This window comes from Copadichromis virginalis, linkage group LG6 (assembly GCF_057382275.1).
Source record: "Copadichromis virginalis isolate Kocher_CV1m ecotype Utaka linkage group LG6, C_Virginalis_male_GT1.1, whole genome shotgun sequence".
NCBI classification, from domain to species: Eukaryota; Metazoa; Chordata; class Actinopteri; order Cichliformes; family Cichlidae; genus Copadichromis; species Copadichromis virginalis.
The window spans coordinates 4,777,120-4,797,807 of record NC_140623.1 but is presented as its reverse complement, the minus strand read 5'-3'; the positions used below and the strand labels follow the sequence as shown (position 1 = coordinate 4,797,807).

Sequence of the window (20,688 nt, the reverse complement as noted above, 5' to 3'; positions counted from 1 at the left end):
TTGGAGTTGCCAGAAGGCAGAATAGCAGTTATACAGATCAGCTGCAAGTACCTGGGTATCCACAGGTCATAAGGATTCAAGAAGGCTAGCCACAGCCAAATACCTCCACTGGTAAGACAGGTATTGACAAGCCAGCTGAATGGTTGGAGAGATCCAAGCCATCAATACATACACTCTAAAAGGCATCATATAGCAAGCTGGAATAGTAAGCTGGGCAAAGGAGGAGATACTGATGCAGCCACTAACATTTGCCACGTGCAGCTGGACGACACCCAGCAGCAAGTATGTTTCTTCTTTTTTTTTTTTTTGTTAAACCAATGAACTATGGTTCATTTAAAAAGGGACATTTCTACAGGTTTTATGGAGTAATCAATTCAAATTTGAAATTTCTCTTCAAATTATCATTATTATATACGAAGAAGGTCAGGAGAGAGGTACAACACTGAGTTCTACAGCTATCTGTAAAAGACACTGTAAGCTGTCATTGTTTAAGGATCAATTTCAGGCAGTGGAGCTAGGGATTTTGTCAAAGTTCATGAAATTAAAAAGAAGTAGCATCAGATGCTCTTTCCTTCTAGAACAGGGGTGGGCAAACTTTTTGATTCGTGGGCCACATTGAGTTCTAACATTTGACAAAGGGGCCGGAACAGGAGTAGATAGATGGCATGCTTTGAAAACATCACCTCATTGGGGGAAAAATACACATCTTGGGATATGGAGAAAACATGTGCTTTAATTTCCAATGAAAATGAAGAAAAGCATTACAATAAAATCTCTGACTTCGAAATGAGCCTTTAAACACTGAAAATCAAATAAATGAATATTTTATTTTAAAGCACTGAAAGTTCTGTTATCCTTCAGGATATCACATCACTCTCCTCCTAACTCTTTTTTCCCCCCAAAAACGGTAGGAGATGCAGATGTACTTGTCCTGTTCCTTTTATTCAATTTGTTTCCCCGGTGCCAAAAGTCAACAACGACCAGTGCAAGGACGAAACAGTTGCAGCAAGTCAGTCTGTGAAGCGTTATAGTTGATCTGCGCGCACTGTTCATTTTAACAACGTGCGTATCACGGAGAGACACACATTTTAATGGGAGCAGTGTTGTTGGTCTCCTTTTTTAGCCAGCGCATCAAAGTCTGGAGTTAGTTTTGTTGTGGCGATTCTCAGGATTGATCTGAGGTGTAGGTCTGTTAACTTGGATCTGTGGCTGGCTTTGTTGATGTTCATGACGCTGAATGTCTGTTCACACACGAAGGTAGAGCTGAACAAAGCCAACATCATCTGCGCTCTTCGCCTTAGATTTGGAAACGCGGCATCATTGAGTGAAGCATAGAAGTCATTTAGTTTCAGAGAGCTGAACTTCTCTTTTAAGGCAGGGTCAGACTGAAGGTCGATGAGTTCGAGCTGAAGCTCCTCTGGAGCTGTTTCGGGGTCTTGTGACAGAGGAAAGGCCACCAATTGAAGTGACTTGTCAATTTTATCGAAATCCAAAAACCGACGGCAGAATTCTCCGTGCAGTGCATCCAGTGACTCACTGTATTTCTTTACTTTTGCTCCGGCCTCTTTCAGCGTGGCTAGTGTAGGAAAATGAGTGAATGACTTGTTCAAAATCTGCCTGGAGAATAAAGCCAGCTTGGATTTGAAGGCTTTCACGTTTGTGTGCATGTCATGCACAAACTGCTCCTTCCCCTGCAGTTTCACATTGAGCTCATTCAAGTGTGAAAATACGTCTGTAGCAAACGCGAAGTCACACATCCAGCTCTTGTTGCTCAGCTCAGGAAATTCATCAGTCTTCCCCTGCCGCTCCAAAAACACGCCAATCTCCTCTTTGAGCTCCCACACTCGTTGAAACACTTTGCCCAAACTCAACCAGCGGACACGGGAGTGATAAAGCAGGTCCTGGTGATCCGCATCAGTTTCCTCCAGGAACGCAATGAACTGACGGTGCTGAAGTCCCCGTGCGCGTATGAAGTTGACAAGTTTCACCACAGGATTCACAACATGATTCAGCTGTAACACCGATTTACATAGAGATTCCTGGTGGATAATGCAGTGGAGGAAAATCACATCCTGGTCAGAGTTTTCATCTTTCACTTTATTCTGGATTCTCCTTAGCAGGCCAACGTTTTTTCCCGTTAAATTTGGAGATCCATCTGTGGTGACGTTAACAAGCTTACTCCAGGGAAGCTTCATGTTTTCGATGGCAGCAGACACTCGTTCAAACAAGTCCTCTCCCCGTGTTTGTCCTTTCAGAGACTCCATTGTCAAAAACTCCTCCGTTATTTCAAAGGTTTCGTTGATTCCTCGGATAAAAATGAGGAGCTGAGCAGTGTCTTTGACATCGTTGCTTTCATCCAGTGCTAAAGAATAAAAAGTGAATGACTTCGCCTTTTTGTTTAATATGCTGGTGATATCTTCATCTATTAGTTCTACACGGCGAGTCACTGTCCGCCGTGATACAAATTTCCCACGTGTGGGACTAATAAAGGTTATCTTATCTTATCTTATCTTATAAAACTGGCCTTGGTACTTGACTCTTGAATGGCAGTTTGACGGTGAAAAAAACTTTGCTGAGCCTTCAAATTAGCTGCCAACTTCTCAGCAGCAGATTCCCGTTCTTTTGTTGAGAGCTTGCTAGCATAATTTGCGTGCTTTGTGGCAAAGTGACGGCTAATATTATACTCTTTAAAAACCGCCACAGTTTCTTGGCATATCAGGCAAACAGCAGATGATCGGTGTTCAGTGAAAAAATATTTAGTTGTCCACTCCTTTTTGAACACTCGACATTCTCTGTCCACTTTCCTTTTCTTGGGACCGCTCATCTTCATAGAGGGGCGGTAGGTCACAGGGTAAAGTGCAAACGTGGAGTAATAGGCCTACGCCGCTTCACCTCAACAAAGCCAATATATCTAGAGTGCGCCATCTAGTGAGGAAACATCAGAATTGCAGGGGAAATAAAACATTAACAAGGTTAATTTATTAAATTTTTTTCAAGTTTGGCGGGCCGGATCAAAACGTTCAACGGGCCGCACGTGGCCCCCGGGCCGTAGTTCGCCCATGCCTGTTCTAGAAAGACTCTGATTGCTAGCAGCTTCATTTTTCAGCATGACTATGATTCCAAATACAATTCCAACACAGCAAAAGCATACGCACATAGAAAAACACACAATGAAGCGGTATCAGTCATGGACTGGCTGCCCCAGAGTACAGACCAAAACATTACTAAAGCAGTGTGGGATCATTTTGACAGAGAATGTAGCAAAAGGCAGAAATATTCATAGTGACTCTGAATGTCCTTCAGGAAGCCTGGAGATCTATTGCTATAAGAAGACTGACATTCTGATTTCTTTTATTGAGCGTATAAGTAACTAAAGTAGCAAATACAGTCTTTCTATCAAGTCAAAATCACTTCTCCATATTTTTAAGCTATACTTTAATTCTGTTGTTAATTCAACACGACGTCAGGAAATTTGCTGAGGTCTTAACATCAGTTTTATTAATACACTCTGGGTTTCACAATTGCATAAAAAATGCATTTTAACAGTAATATATAAATCAGGAAAATATTCTGTGATTAATTTTTATTAAAGAACAAAACACAACAATAGTATTTACTGCGAAACTGTGAGAAAGGTGTTCCAAGACTAGCCAAGATGCAAACTGGTACAGCATGCACTGAAAGGCACATCCAAGTGGCCGGTATAGTGTACATTTGTGCTCACATGGACTCTAAGGCTACGTTCACACTGCAGGTCTTGATGCTCAATTCCGATTTTTTGATCAAATCCGATTTTTTTGTCTGCTCGTTCACACAACAAATAAAATGCGACAGCAAACGCTCTCTAGTGTGAACCCTCAAAGCGGCCCGCATGTGCAAAAGAAGACGTCATACACAATGTGCTCTGTTTAGACCCAGAGCAAACAGTATTGTTTGACTGATGGCCTTAATATAAAGACTTCGGATTTTACGTTTCCCAATTTTTGCTTTAAGTTATTTTGTTATTTACATAATAATGTAAACAACCTAATAATGATCCTTATTGCTGTTTTAGAGGAGCGCTGCTTCAAAGGATAGCTGCAGATTTCTGTCAGAATCTGCAGGTTATACAGTACAAATAAAATGTTCACGTGGTCTTCCCAACAGTTTCACTAACATCTACACTGGATGGCCAGGAAGCGTTCACGATGTCTTCTCCGGCGCTGATAATTGGTGTCTGTCTTGTGTCAGTGACATAAAAGACGGATTTAATGCAACATGACCGTTCAAACAGCAGTCGCTTTCTAAAACATCGGATATGTATCGGATTCAGGACCACACACGAAAGGGACCCAGATCGGATTTGAAAATATCGGATTTGTGCTGTTCACACCATGATCGGATATGGGTCGCATAGGGTCAGAAAAATCGGATTTGATGCGCTTTTGCTTGCAGTGTGAACGTAGCCTAAGTCTCTAAGTCCCAGTGGAAGACATGACCAAAGGTGGTTGAAAAGAACAAAGCTAACATCTTGTGGGACTACGAGTTCCACACAGAGAAGCATCTGCTGGCCAACCAACCAGACAGAGTCATGGTTGACAAGGAGCAGAAGACTCCAGTTATGCTAGATGTAGCCATCCCAGTAGACAGACTCATCAAGAAGAAGGAGCACTGGAAAAGAAGGAGCACACAAACAAGGTGACTGGAAGTAAAAGTCCAAAGTGGTCCCAGTGATAATGGAAGCAGCGGGAGCTGTAACCCAACCTGGAAGTGGAAGAGTGGTTCCGGTGGATTGCATAACATCAGAGGTCTCTGTTCAGAAAAACAGAAAAGACTAATCTAGGGTCACGAAGGGCTGGAGCCTCCTCCCAGTTACCATAGGGTGAAGGGTCATGTGATGCCAGGAGAGAGACAATAAGTTAGTTGCTGTAGTCATTTTTCAGAGTTATTATAACTGGTCTGAGATAAACTCAACTTGGTACCACCCTGAAGCCAACAGCTGGGTTATTGATCCATGAAAAGCTGTCAGTCAGTACAAACAAACACCACAGGCTCGCAGACTGCGGGGTGAGATTAAACAGGAACCTAACAAGTGACTTTATGTAGCTGACAAGTCTAGCTCTGTCCATACTTGGGATTTAGACAAAGGGGAAGATGGGAAGGAGAGACACAAGATATGGGAGATAATGACAGCCTCTCAAGCTTACACATCTCCCAGGACAGAGAAGGACAACCAGACAGATAAGCAGAGGGACAAGTATAAAAACCTCACCAACATGACAAGACAAGCTCGTATTCTCTCTCAAGATTTAGATTCAAACTGCGATACTAAGAGTAAAGCTGTGTGGCCCTTAAAGAAAGCCTCAGGGTAGATTCTGTTGGTTCATTACAATTTTTTATCAAATGTTTTTAGATCATAAAATGAAAACTAAAAATAAAATATAAATGTGTTTTTTAACATTACATGTTTTATCAAATGATGGGTCTACTTCATATTTTTGATCACTTTATTGTTTTAGACAACTACTGTACTTTTCTGAAGTTGACTTTTATGGCTGTGACATGAAAAATGAATCAGAGCTCACATGACAAAGAAACAAATATCTGCTGTCGGTTAGCATCTGTTTAAGTTTCTACATAGAGAAGTTACAGTTGCTGTGATCCAGCACTGGAAAACTAAGCAAGGACAAAGTGTGTTGTTAAATACTGAGGGATTTAACTCTTTTTACTGTTTCCTGTTTTTGTTTTCATAGTGATTGTGATAGAAAAATCTTTCTCTAAGAGATTTACAGCATGAGACAACAGACTCATTTATTTTGTTCATTGAACAGTGCAAATATTTAAGGAAAATACTTACCTTGAAAGCATGTATTTATGCATTTTATTTGTGATGTAAATTATATACAGCACTCCCATATTTTGTAGTGTTAAATCAGCTGTTATTTATCTTAGGTAAAACCAAAAATACAAAATACAAGGCCTGGATGATATGTTATCAATTAAGCTACAAACACTAGATAAAGACACTTAAAACACTGTTCACTTAAATAGCAGTTATATATTCCCACGATGATTCGTAGTTATCCCTAACCTCGCTCCACGATTATATATATGCTATATAAGGAAGGCAGTGGGTCTAGATGGCCTCATCTTCAGGATTCTCAATTATTGCAGCGACCAACAAACCTTAGACCTCAGCAGCTACAGTCTGACTTCACACATCATGGGGAAGCTGGAAAGGCTGGTCCTTTATGGAATTATTTTTATGTCATAAGTTGCATGTGAGAAAAAAACATAATCTGAGCAAATTATTTTATTGCAGGTACCTATTGCCACGTCCACAATTAAAATACTGACTGATAAATTCAGCATAGTGCATGCACACACAAACACACATAAAACAATAACTTCTCAAATTTGGTCCTCCACACTGTAAACACATATGGTTTAAAACTGCGCTTGCTGCAACAGTGTAACTTGGGCTAACGCAGTACCCTAAACTGTCCATCAAAATGACCAGCCCCTCTTCCTTTGGGCTCCGGCGCCAAACGGTGAAAAGTCAGCTGATTTGCACGACCAGGATTCCTCTGCAAGCACAAAGAGCTCCCCGCACGAGCGTGAAACTGCAGCAGCGCTTTCACAGCAGACACTCTCACGTGTGCGATGGTTCCTTTGTGTATGTGGCTGCTGAGTTCTACGAGTGCAAGTACTTGAATTTCTGTGTGAGGAATTTAATTGCGCCCGTGAAATAAAATGATTAGGAGATGGACATTAGCAGGAACAAACACTTGCACAAGTGAACATTCAGTAAATGGACATTGAGACGGTGGACTTGTGCAAGTACCTGGGTGTTAATCTGCTGAATAAACTGGTCTGGACTGACAACACAAATATTATTTACAAGAATGGACACAGCAGGATGTGTGCTGGGGAGGGGTAGGCCTTTTAAAGTGCAGGGGAAGCACTTGAAGACCTTTTATTACTCTGTGGTGGCATCAACCATCTTTTATATTGTTGAGGTGCAGGACATCCACTGGGGACAGAAAAAAACTGAACAGATTCATCAAGACAAGCAGCTTTTTCTGGGATAGCCCTTTGACCCAGTAGAGGCAGCAGTGATTGGAGAATGGTGGCTAAGCTTTCGCCCCTTTTAGATAACACCTCCCTGCACAGCACCGAGCAGCTCCTTCAGTTACAGTCTGTTATACTCACTATGAGAAGACTACAGAAGACTCTACAGTTACCAACAGCAGTGTATACACTGCATGTGCATACACATGTGCACACAGTCCAGTCTGATATATCTCAGTATAGACACTACGCAATATTTATATATTATTATAATTATTAATATTATCTTGTTGCTATTCGGCATCTAAAAATATTAAAATGTATCAAACGTTACCTTCTGTATTACACACACACACACACACACACACACACACACACACACACACAGATAGATAGATAGATAGATAGATAGATAGATAGATAGATAGATAGATAGATAGATAGATAGATAGATAGATAGATAGATAGATAGATAGATAGATAGATAGATAACACCTCTTTCTATAGGCCAGGACACTGATTCCAAAACCGCTCAATCAAATAACATCAACTATATGTAGTAAGTACAGCTTCACCTCCTGCTCTCATGTTCCTTCCCCACCAGTGAGGTGTTTGGCCAAATGGTGTCTTCGAATACCTGAACTTTCTTGCCATGAGGCAACAGCACCAACCATCACCCTTCTGTAATTGTGAGAAAATGTAGTGAATTATAGCATATTAGATTTAAAACTAATCATAACTTTTAGGTTCACTTTGATTACTTCATAAAAATCTTATTACAGCCAAATGTGTCATAAATGTGTCCCCTAGCACCACCCTTGACTCTACGGTTTTTGAAACGGATCACTCTCTGAAGAGCTTTTTGGTCCGTAACACAGCTGTTTAGCCTTGTTACGGACCAGGATGTTCTGTGTGAGGATGCTCTCCACAGTACCTGCCTTTTTGGTCTGGACCTGAATGTGGGCAGACCATGTCAGGTCTCAGATGTGGACACTGACTCTACTAACTAAGAGTCTACATCGGCCTCTACAACTGACCTTACTCTTCGGCCATGATTTGTCGGTCTGTGTAAAGTTGTTTCTGGATGGATGTATCTGTATCTGCCTGTAGAAATGAATTTCCTCCTCTGACATTTAAGCTTGGAAAACATTTTAAAGATAGGAGGACAAAGCAGAGTAGTGAAACTCAATGGTTTCAATAAGAGGACTGTGGTTTGGGCATTACTGTGCATGGAAACATACATACACACTGAAGATGCAGTGTTTGACTTGAATTTTTTACCATGAAATATTCATATTTTATGGAGAATCTCTGACTTACCAGCTTCTTCTGTGCAGAGAGCTATTGCATAGAGGTGCTCTATTTGTCATATTCTCAAGGCAACTAGACACATGGAGACACACACATGATGTAAGATATATGTAATAATCAAACTAAGGACTGCACCAGAGGAATAATTTTACTTTTAAATAATTCGAGCAGATAAAACTCCAAACTGAGTTCAGTTTGACTGCTCTGATAGATTTACAGACAGAAACAGAGGCTGTGATGGTTTTTGTTATGGTTGTTTCTCTCACTGAATGCGGCTCATCATTCATAGAGCCTGCTTTTCATGAAAGCGTGTGAATTACCAGGGAGATTATAAAGTGTAAATACTGAGGCTCCAATGAGATTTGAATCATTTCTACTCAGCACCATAATGTTTTCAAGCCTCTGCATTTACTTTGATCATCTTTTTGGTTACTTTAACTAAGTGCGTTAGTTACCCACTGTAACTAACTATTTAAAAGTAGAATGGGAGGCAGAGCCTTCAGTTTTCAGGCCCCTCTTCTGTGGAACCAGCTTCCAGTTTGGATTCAGGAGACAGACACTATCTCTACTTTCAAGATTAGGCTTCAAACTTTCCTTTTTGCTAAAGCATATAGTTAGGGCTGGACCAGGTGACCCTGAATCCTCCCTTAGTTATGCTGCAATAGACGTAGGCTGCCGGGGATTCCCATGATGCATGTCATGGGAATGCAAGCATGTCTTTATCCTGTCTTCCTTCTCTCACCCCAACCAATCACAGCAGATGGCCCCGCCCCTCCCTGAGCCTGGTTCTGCCGGAGGTTTCTTCCTGTTAAAAGGGAGTTTTTCCTTCCCACTGTCTCCAAAGTGCTTGCTCATAGGGGGTCATACGATTGTTGGGTTTTTCTCTGTATGTATTATTGTACGGTCTACTTTACAATATGTCGACTGTTGTTGTGATTTGGTGCTGTATATATAAAACTGAATTGAACTGGATTAAGTTAGCTATATTAACCCTGAAACATAAATAAATAAAGTAGGAGTGTTTATGTTAAGATGCTGCACTTTGTTTCCCTCTCCCTCAGTTCACTAACATTAATCCATAAAGTGATCAATACAAAGTCAAATATTTCATATTGCAATGTTAAAAATTTGTACATATTTCTTGTTCAAATATAGCGTTAGCATACTGTATCAATAAGCAGTACAATATCAGATTACTGAAAGCACGCACAATAAAACAAAGTAACAAAAGAAAGAAGCAAAATTACCACAAAGAGACTCATGTTCACAAAGGAATTTTAACTTACATATAAAATGAAATTAACAGTTAGGACAATATCAGAAACAACTTTTTCGATGGTTTTTTTCAGTTTTAGCCTTGTTGGGGTTGTTATTGTGAGTTTCCATATGAAACCAAGATAATCACACGTGTTCCTTCTGATGATTTTGTAAGACTTCAGAGCCACAAGCCAACCTGAAACATGTCCTTATGTTCTTTTAGCCTGACAAGTAGACTAGTGACATGAAGCATATCCTTGTGGAAAGCAGACAGTTATGCTGACAGTAAGCTGTGTAAAGCTTATGCTCTTGTTGTACTTTTACTGTCTTTCACATATTTTAGAATGATAGTAAGCCTGTAAAAGCTGAAGGAACATGTCCAAAAAGGCTAGTATCTTTGGTTTATATGCATGAAGTTGTGTTCCAATATCTGAGAGGCCAGCACTACATTTTTAACTTGATCACTTACCAAAGACTTTCATTTGATTCGACTTTAATTTCCTTACTATCAGAAATAGGAAGTAAAATGTCAGGTGAAAAAAGCAGAAGGTGAAGTTTCTGTAAAAAGATAATATTTCATCCCTTTGACAAAATTCTCCAGTTGTTATCTAATATAAGATGACTTCATTTAAAGCTGTAATGCATGAATGTCTCCCACAATTTAGCTGCCAAATTGAAGAAGCACAATTTAACGACATGACATTATTTTTAGGCTCGTCAAAGCTTCCAAAGACTAGTGGGGACACTTTAGCCCCTTTTCTGTTAGTACCCAGAAGATTACTGTTATTATTTGGATTTTATTTTTGGAAATTTATGTGAAAATGTAATATTAGTGATATACCACTCAAAAAAGTCATAATATTGCTGTAAAATTAATATATGAGTTTACAGTTAAATAGAATAACTATTCATATTTTGTGTATTAAATACATCTGTCCTGTTGAAAAAGGTTTTACTACATATAACGTAAAAAGATTTATGTTGTTATTTTTGCAATTGCAATGATCTGTTAATTATAAATCACATCCATTACAAACATATTATGCAGATGTGACTTTACGCAAAGTCATTTGTATTTCATGGATACTAACCTTAAATGAGTTACACTTAATATGAAAAAATAACCATGACTTTCTTGACATTATGATAACAGTGCTATAATACAGCATTACTAAATTGGCAATATAGGGGAGACCGGGGATAGTTGTAACGTGGGTCAGTTGTAACACTTCCAATTTCTCCAATCAGGGCTAAGTTTCAAATGATGTGACTCATCCCGTGCATGCCCAATTCAGTTCTGCTATCACATGTGAAAAATCAGCACATTTTGTCAAACACAGACAATTTAACACGAAAAAAAAGTAATTTGTATGCCAAAAAGTAAGTTTTTCTACTTTATTTCAAATAGTTGTAATAGCATTATCTGCTTTGCAGTTAAACTCATCAAACTTAAATTATGTTATTTGTATGTCTATGGGGATATAATCTGTGTAGGTCTTTAGTGCTAATGTTTTAGCCGTTGGCTGTAATGTTAGCTAGTTCATGGCTATAGGAGTCTGGGTCAGTTGTTACAACTAACCCAGACTATGGGGTTAATTGTAACATTTCACTCTTTGTGTTTGAGACCATACCATGCAATGGGTAATTGTGCTGCAGAGAAAATAGCTGCACTATTTAATAGCAGAGACATGTAAATACTTTGCATTACATTTTGAATCCACTACCTTAAAAGCGCTCCAATTTACAGACAGAAATGTCAAAAATGTTACAACTATCCCCGGTCTCCCCTACATCTTTACAAATATTGTCAAATTTAAAATGTCTGCTCCTTTATACAAATGTTCGTCTTTACAATATATAAACATTTATCCCCTCACACTGTGGTTCAATGGAATACATTTGAGGATGAATGAGATTTAGCTTTATAATGATAACTCTGTTACTTCCTGTTCTCAAGATTTGATTCTGTAAACCAGCAAAGAGAATTATTTTCATTTAAACAATTTGTTGTGCCAAATGGAATTTTAGGCACTATACAAATAAAGCTGAACTAAAATGGAAAACATCCAAAAAATAAACTTCACACAGTACTGTACATTAAACCTCCCTGAGTCTGCAGACACATCAAGAAGAGCACCTCTTGTAGACAGAAAAAACAGTTTCAAAAGAAAAGACAAAAGAAAAAGATTCATTCTACATTTCTTAACAAAAACAATTGCCTCACATTTTACACATTTGAAATGAATAGTTACAGATATAATCATTTTACGTAAAAAAAAAAGTTCTCTGATTGAAGTGATTATTTACATTTGCATGTTTTTCATGTTATTCTACATTAGAAATGTTTATTCTATAATTTTATTGAACGATTTTCTGTATTTAAAAATAACAGCAATATTCCGTAAAATGTGTTCGACATATTCTCTTATACAGACAAACACACGGGATCTTTTGCAGCGCTCCTCACACTGAATTGAATGGAAGAATGTGGGTGAGGAGGCCAAATTGTCACAACTGAAAGATGTCACTGTTAGCTGGCTGGCACCGGTCACACTAACGTCTCTCCTTGTGTCTCACTCCAGTTTGTTCCTGTCTAAAATTGTGCACCGTGTTACCTCCATCTATTCACGTTCCCACAGCGCATCCTAGTTGCCATTGCTTCTGACGGTATCGTGCACATTTTGTACACTCATTGTCTCACTGCCAGACTGTGAGACAGTTTCTTCCCCCAAGCCGTCAGACTCCTTCTACTGGACACACACACACACACACACACACACACACACACACACAAACACCTTCATACACCAAGTCACTTTTTGCACAATGCTCAGCCTTTTACCCTGTTGTGTGTCTGTATCGTTCTGTCTGTCTTTGTTTTGGTGTTTTGCACACTTGCACTTTATGTCGTCCTGTGTTGATGTCTGTCACAGGTAGCACCATGATCTTGGAGGGACGTTGTCTCCTTTCACTCTGTACTGTACCACTGCACATGGTTGACTTGACTTGACCCAGTCACACAACATTTCAAGTCAAATCGTGGAAACCTACTCTACTGTTGTGCTTGTGGACACAAATTTTAAATTTTTTCTTCAGCAGTTCCTTAAAACACATTTTCCAGGTGTCTGAGCACAACTTTTAAAAGTCAAAAATAAGGATTCAGAGCATGATGCAGCACATCATGTTGCCACAACAGACACTAGTTTAAGTGACACATATCAGATTTTCACACATCATTCGTGTCTCTTGTAAATATGCTATTAATGTCAAATGTGTCATTTGGTTAGGTTTATTAAAAACAACTTTTTTGGACAAAATTCATGCTTCTAACTCCAAAAACAGTTCCTATTGAAATAGATCACTTACAAATGTGCTCACTGACGCACAACAAACATAACAATTTGTGCCCATGAATGGAAAAAAAGAAACTAGATTGCATTCGTTGGTGACTTTTTCACTGTTCGACTGAGCTGTTAAAACACTGAGATATTTTGTTGTTTTCTTGACACCACAAATACAATGGTTTCATTTAGGGTCACATACTCATGCATGAGTCGGATCCACACGTTGTTGGTCGTGGTTTAAGTAAACATCACTCCAGCCATCCATCTCTGCTAACGCTGTGCAGAGCCATGAGGAGCTGAACCCCATCCTAATTGTTATAGGGCTACAGGGAGAGTACATCCTTTCTAGGTCACTAGGTCAGTGTTGCAAGGCTCTAATTAAATAAATATCTTTTTAAATTCGAAAGCTGAGCAGTGGAGGGTAGTGGTAAAACATCTGATTGGTGGAGGAAATGGGTCCTAGGACTTTGAAACAGCAGATATAGAAAGCAAAAGAAGTCATTTCTCAGCCTGCACCCAGTTAGCCAACTCCGCATATAGTGCAGAAGGTCCAACAATCTGTGGACTGATGCTCAGTATTTAATTCTGGTTTGCTGTGGTGGTTCCTGTGTGACAGCTGTGAAACATGACACAATACTTGTGTCTCACAGTATCATTTAAGGCTAACAGAGAAGTCACCGCAATCCTCTCACAAGGACCAACTTTTGCCTGAGCCAGCAAAAAATGGAAGATCTTGTAAGAGCGAACCAAAGGTTGGTCCTTTTGAAAACCAAAGAGAAAAGATAAATTGATGAAAACAGAGGACAGAGTTGATGATTAAGGAAAAAAGAGCTGGGTGAAGGTTGAAATGAAGAAAAGTAATCAACAAGGAGAAGGCAGACAAAGAAGAAAGGCGAGCAGCAATGACACGAGATGAGACAACAAAAGCAGGTACAGAACTGAGGAGATGATAACCAGCGAGGGAGACGGGTCAGAAGAAAAGACAAGATAATTATGAGAAAGGAGAATGGGAGGAGTGGCGATACAGAGCAGACGAAAGAGGAACGATATGGAGATGCTGTTAATTCACAGTTCAGAGAGATTTTTTTAGTTTGACACACTCAGCAGGAGGGCTTTGACTGCTACTGCTTTTGAACTGCATTACACACACATGCACACACACGAGCTCACGGTCAACCAAGGATAATGTTTGCTTGGAGGTAAAATAACACAGAGGAAAAAAGAAAGAAGAGTACAAATGGAAAGAACCACACATCCTTATTTGGATATTAAATTCTGTTTGCTAGTCCTGTCTGTAAATGTCACACACCACTGGTTTCATTATAAGGAGAAACTGTGTAACACAGATTCTGATATTCACAGTATTTTCACAGTACATTTTTAGATGCAGAATACTGACTGAGGGTGATAAAGGTACAATTCTTAGCTTCCTGCGTGGACAGTGCAAACCTACAGACCTTTCTAATGTCATAATCTTATTCACAGGAGGGTGGGCCTCTGTGCTGCAGTAGTCTCACCCTGAATTTCTCTTAATTTTCTTGGATTTTCCTCTCTCTGTGTCCTTTGTGATCTCTTTATTTTCACCCCCAGCAGACTAACTAAAACAAAATCTGTCAGTATTTAGAAACCAGATGGAAAATGAAAACTCGATATCATAATAAAGAACTTTTAGGTTTTGTTCATTTGTGTTTGATTAGTGAGACAGGGTCAGCCCATCATTGTGTGTGACTGTGACACTTTGGAGATATCCTGAACACATGTTATTGTTCTTTTTTTTTTACAGCTTTTGTGGCATTATGGATTCTGACTCTCTCACTTCCCTTCACTCTTATAAATAACCACTAATATCACCATTTTTGTTGTTTTGTTTTCCTCTTTTTAAAATTTTAAGTTATTAATTAATAATTATGTTATTGTGGTCATAAAGTTAGACCGCAATAATAACATAAGAAATAATGATAATACTACTACTACTACTACTACTACTACTACTAATAATAATAATAATAATAGTAATAATAGGAAATAATTGCTATAAATAACACTTATTGTTGGATTTACATATGAAATGGTCCACTGGTTTCAGTGAACCAAGGATAATAGGAGGGGTTCAAGTTTCTGGCCTTAATTCTGTTTTTAGGTCGTCTCTGTGTAGAAAAGCACAACATGACCTGGAGCTGCATGAACAAAAATGCCATAAATATGCAAAGTTATTTGGGGCTCCTCCGAAGAAATAAATGGGAAAGTGTGTCTAAACGTTTGACTTCCAATTACTTTTTGTCTGGTCCACAATAGTGTGTGTGTGTGTGTGTGTGTGTGTGTGTGTGTGTGTGTGTGTGTGTGTGTGTGTGTGTGTGTGTGTGTGTGTGTGTGTGTGTGTGAGTGTGTGTGTGTGTGTGTGTTCTGGTAAGTAATGGATCAAAGGATCACACCAAAGACAAAAATGATTTGAAAATAAATACATAAAGACGTACTGTGACAATTATTGAAAGAAGGATATATATTTTTCAAACGTATTAGCACCTTTTTAATGGAATTGCATTGTTCATCAATATTCTACAGACCAGCAGAGGTAACACAGTTGGATATGTACTCACATTTGTGGATAACTACACTTCTAAGGGCCCTCTATTGACTGCACACCTTCCTTAACCCAGTTGGAGCTGGATTAGGGAGAATATATTTTCACTTGATGAGCCTTTATAAAGTCTTCCTTCATGTTAAAAGTGCTGCACTCTTTGCTACGGTGCTTTGATGATTTGGTGGCAATGTTCTTGTCCATCACCGAGTTTATCCCCTGAGGAAACCAATGCCTTCAAGCAAATGTACAACAGGTGATTCAGGGCGAGATAACACTGTGAGTTAGTTTGTTCTGCCTTGTTTTAGGACAACAAGAACACAAAAAAGGAAATGGCTCAATTCTATTTGATGGTTCAGAGATATTTAATGAAAAGCCAAGTAAGGCTTTAGCCCCGAAAGGGAGGGGCCACTTCTTGGCATCATGGTGTCCACTGTCAATTTTAGATTCACTGGCAGCACAGGTATACAATACATGGAAATGAGTCCAGTGAACAACACATACAAAAAACTGTCCTCACAAACATTTAGTATCCTAGCTCATCTGACACTGACACTGGTGAAATAGTCCCCAGTGTCTCTCCAGAGCAGGAGTTTGATTTTAAGATAGGATTTATTTGTCTCTCACACTAATCCATGTCTGCTTTCTGTATGATATAATGGTAGCACCAACAGTTTCCCACACACAGTATTACATAGACTGTGTTTCAGTGTAGGACAGGAACCAGATTAGAAGGATCTTCATAAGACAAGAATCTATTTTGAAAATTTACCTTAGAGAATAAAAAGCAAGAAATGACACTATTCTTGTATTCTCTCATTCTGCTGAGCCAGTGCTAACAGTGACAACCAGAATGTGATATGTTGTCCAATGTGGAGTTAATGCAGAGTGAATATACCCATATCAGCTGCTTCTATGTTATATAAAATGTATTGTGAATATAATTCACTAACATAGGAGAGGGAAACATTTTAGACCAACTACTTTACAAATCACCAAGAGCATGTACGTATGCATGGCTTATATTTCTTGTTTTAGTCTTTAAATTTGTTAATACATTTTGAGGACTGAGATCTGATCTGCAGCAGAACTGAACTTAAAAATATACTGAATCCTAGCTCTATAAATAATTATGACCAGTGGTCTTCTTGCATGAGAATGAAAGACGTTACTGTGTGCAAGTGCTGCTTTGGCTCCATCACATAGCTACCATACCTTCAGCTACCAGCTCTGAGTAATCCAAGACTTATTTTAGACCCACTTTGACCACTGACTGTGTCTTTAGTCTCTATGCCTTATATCATATGATTAGTTATCCTTCTTGTGCACTGGATTGTCTTTGTTAGTGATGTTTTCTAATCTTATTGTGCACTCAAAGAATATCATGCAACAAGGATGTTCATCTTTTTTTTCTGTGCACTTAAGTGCTTTATTTACCTTACATTGATGCATCCAATAAACCTAATGGGCATCTCTGGATTCTAGGGAGAAGCCCGAGCACCGACACAGGGAAAACATGCAAACTTCACACGGAGCGGCTTAAAGCAACCTGAGATCCAAATGGTTAGCAAACTTGCTTCCATTGCACCCATTGCATGCCGCTTGGTGTTATCAATAAAAGTATGATCCACGTGTGGGGAAAAAACAAGTTAATTAAACTTCTCTCCATCCATGAATGACATGGTTATCATTAGGAAAGAGGAGGGATATAACTTGGAAAGGTCACCCATTCATCATAAGTTTAACAAAAGCGTTTCATTTACCTTTCATTTCATTAATTTTCAGACATTTATAGTCTGATATTTGTGCTCTATTATCAGAATTCTGTTTGTAGGGTACTAATGTGCATTCATTCAAATTTACATATTCATGTGTATGCTCGCATGTGGTTCGAGAAAGATCCTGCATGTACAATTTTAGGATTTAGGAGAGAGGGAGGGAGAGAGACACAAAACAGCATGCATCTGCTCCATCCAATGCTTCCATTTCTGTGTAATTGGTGGAGGAAAGGTAACCAAATCACTGCACTTGGTGAAAGCAGTATGAAAATTTCATAGACCATCTCGACAGTGAATCATCCAGTTCAATATCTTTGCCCAAATATGGATGCATAGTAACCAGTTTACCATTAAATCACCCCAGGGCATCCACTGATTCTTTGAACCTGTGATGCACTATTTTTGATTCTGTCTAACAGGGAACGAGGAGAAGCATGCAAAATAATGCATAATTTAAAAAAGTGCAGAGCAGTGAAATGCAGCTACTCACGTCTCTGTGATAATTATCCAATTCGGCTGTTTTTGCCACGTTTAAGCCTGCAGGTCAACGCTAATTTTTCAATTTCCCAAGAGTATGACATTTTTCCGCTGTATGATTGTAACATTATATGGTCTTATGGCACATAAGACCATAATGTCAAATATTTACATATTTTCCTGATTTTGGTGACTTTTCATCTGCTTTCCTTTAATTTCACATTCTTGACTGGATGAAGGCTAAAATTCTGCAGAATTCATTCTCCAGTTAATCTCTTCCATTAAATAAACTGGGCACTAAACAAAAAACAACATCTAAGCTCCAAATACACACACAACCAAACACACATGAGCTACAAATACTTGAAGCGTAACCAAATAAGCAAAATGCAAATATCTGCTGGACACACGACATCACCTCGCTGGAGTAACATAGCTTTTTGTTAAGCTTGGAAACACTTTCCTTGTTGTACTACTTGCAGCATGCTTCTCCATTTCATTGTGTTGTATTTCTAGCCCATATGTTGTCAGGGTGATAAAGTGGTTTCCATAATTCATCTTTCATTTGTCTATTTGTAAATATTTTATTTAGACTTCAGTCACACAGGCCCAGAGACTGATCAGTGATGACTTGCGAACTTCCAGCTACCAATGAAAAATGTGCATTCCTGCCCCCAAGCAGAGGCTGCTGGAGGCGTCTGACTGTTGCTGGGTGAAACCAGTGGCAAACTTGTGCGTTGTGTCTTGAAAATTGTGGCTTACGACTAAAACCAACACAGATTTTTGACACCATATTAAGAAATTTAAAATACATAAAGGGCTTTAAAAACCTTGCTATTCATTGTTCCTGACTAGTGTGAGGTAATAACAGCAATAACAAACAAAGCCAATTTTAAATAGCTGGGACACTGTGATGTGTAAATAACAACAGGATGCAAGTATGTGAAAATCTCACATACTCATATTTTGTTGACAACAGGCGAGTGAAAACAGTTCAGTGAAATCAAAGTTTAAAACTGAGGAAATGCTCATTTTGACGTTGATGGCTGTGAGAGATCTCAGAAAGGTTGTGCCAGACCATCTCCTCTCCTTTCAAAAAAACTCCGTGAACATCTGGAAACTACCTGCTGGACTTTGGGAAAAGGAATGTTGTTACATTTTTATGTGCTAAAGGATTCTTGCTCCCGACGTCTTTGGTACAAATTCGAATTTAGCCAAGATTTCTCTTAAATAGATTCATTTTCTTAGTTCAGATGTTTGATATGTTTTCTATGTTCTATTCTGAATAATGGGATTAATTAATAAGACAGTTTCATTCTGTGTTTATTTTACATAGCATTCAAGCTTTTCCTGAATTTGGCTTGTAGGCGATACATAAATCACTCCTTAGACAGGTACAGATGAGTTTTGGAATTTGTTGTCAGGAGGGGTGAGCATAGCTTCCCTTGAACCGCAGTAGTGCTGCAAGTAAATAACAAACAAACAAATAAACAAACTTGCTTTGGCTTTGTGTTAAATCACATTAATAAATGATGGATGAAGACTTAACTCTTCTTCCAGTACTGCCATCTGCCATCTATTATGGCTTCATATCTATTAGTCTGTACAGGAGATTAATGATTGTTTGTTTTTAAGTTCTACTTGTGAAATTTTAGGACACACTGGCACTCAAGGTAGAAAAAATGTTTTTCCTTGACAACAGTTGTTGTCATGGTGATAGCATGATAGATACAGTTTGGGCAGATTATGTTAAGTAAGCACTGAGTGGAATGGCAACATATTCTGGAATGCTCAATTATAACAGAAAGGCTAAGCAAGCAAGGTGATGTATAGAGTCAGCTAAGAAAGAGAACCTTTACTCAATTACTCACCTCAACATGACAGTAAGAGCCGTGTCCCAGAAAGCAGGTTAAAATACTCTAAATATAACCATAAACTCTGGGTTTTCAAGCTGCTAAAAGGCTGATGAGCGACTGTCAGTAAAGCTCAGACACCTTGATCATATAGAAATGGGTAAATAAGGAGCACTCCCCCCATTTCAATGCAGTGAATCAAGGAACATGAATGTGTTTGACAATTATCTTAAAAAACAAGAGAGGTGAAAAGAGTGAAGAGACAGCCACTCTGTCACATTTACCTGGGTGGCATTTTCCTTATAAGATAAAGCTAAAAAGCAGCAACTTCAGATATGGATGAAACTGAAAGGACAGCTTATGTAGGGACAGACTGGTACAGACTTTTTTGGACACTTTTTTGAATTCTTATTTGTGTCCCACAGAGTCACGGTGATGATGTAATCTATATATTTAAAACTGATAATAAATCCACAATATCCAGTAATTACCATTTTCTCCTTATAGATGGACTACAAAAGCACAGTTAAATATAACAAGAATGGACTAACATCCAAATGGGATTTGAATGTTTTTTTTGTAAACTTTGTAAATAATGGATGTGATTCGTCAAGCAGATTGATCTTGACCATGAGAGTGTGAGAGTCTGAAAGCTGGTTTGGGTAGTGGGAGGGGAGGAGTCAGAGAGAAAAAACCTTCCAAAAAGCAGGTAAGGTTCACATAACCTGTTACCATGGAAACTGACTCGGAGATTAAGTAAGCTCTTTCTGGGACTGAAAATCCTGATTTTTCCTTATCCTGGGGAACAGGACCAATATCATTTGTTGCACACAGACAGAAGTACTCAAGCTTGAATAGCCAGGATATGCCCATGTTGAGACTGACGTGTCAACACTGGAAACACTGACACGTTGTTATAATCACACTGACACTGACAGAAGGAAATATACTGTGACCAAGTTTTGTAGTTAACTAAAATCAAATAAAATCTGTATTTGAGCAGCATACAGAGCAGTTATTCTTCATCTTGTTATTTATTT

At 38.8% G+C, this 20,688-nt stretch overlaps 1 protein-coding gene across 1 annotated transcript; it reads right to left on the bottom strand.

Moving 5' to 3' along the window:
- Window positions 1-1,088: 1,088 nt before the first annotated feature.
- LOC146707011 (general transcription factor II-I repeat domain-containing protein 2A-like) lies at window positions 1,089-2,406 on the bottom strand. Its single transcript, XM_085460724.1, has one exon. It carries the CDS (start codon window positions 2,262-2,264, stop codon window positions 1,089-1,091), a length of 1,176 nt encoding a protein of 391 aa, XP_085316850.1. The 5' UTR covers window positions 2,265-2,406.
- Between the last annotated feature and the right edge of the window lie 18,282 nt (window positions 2,407-20,688).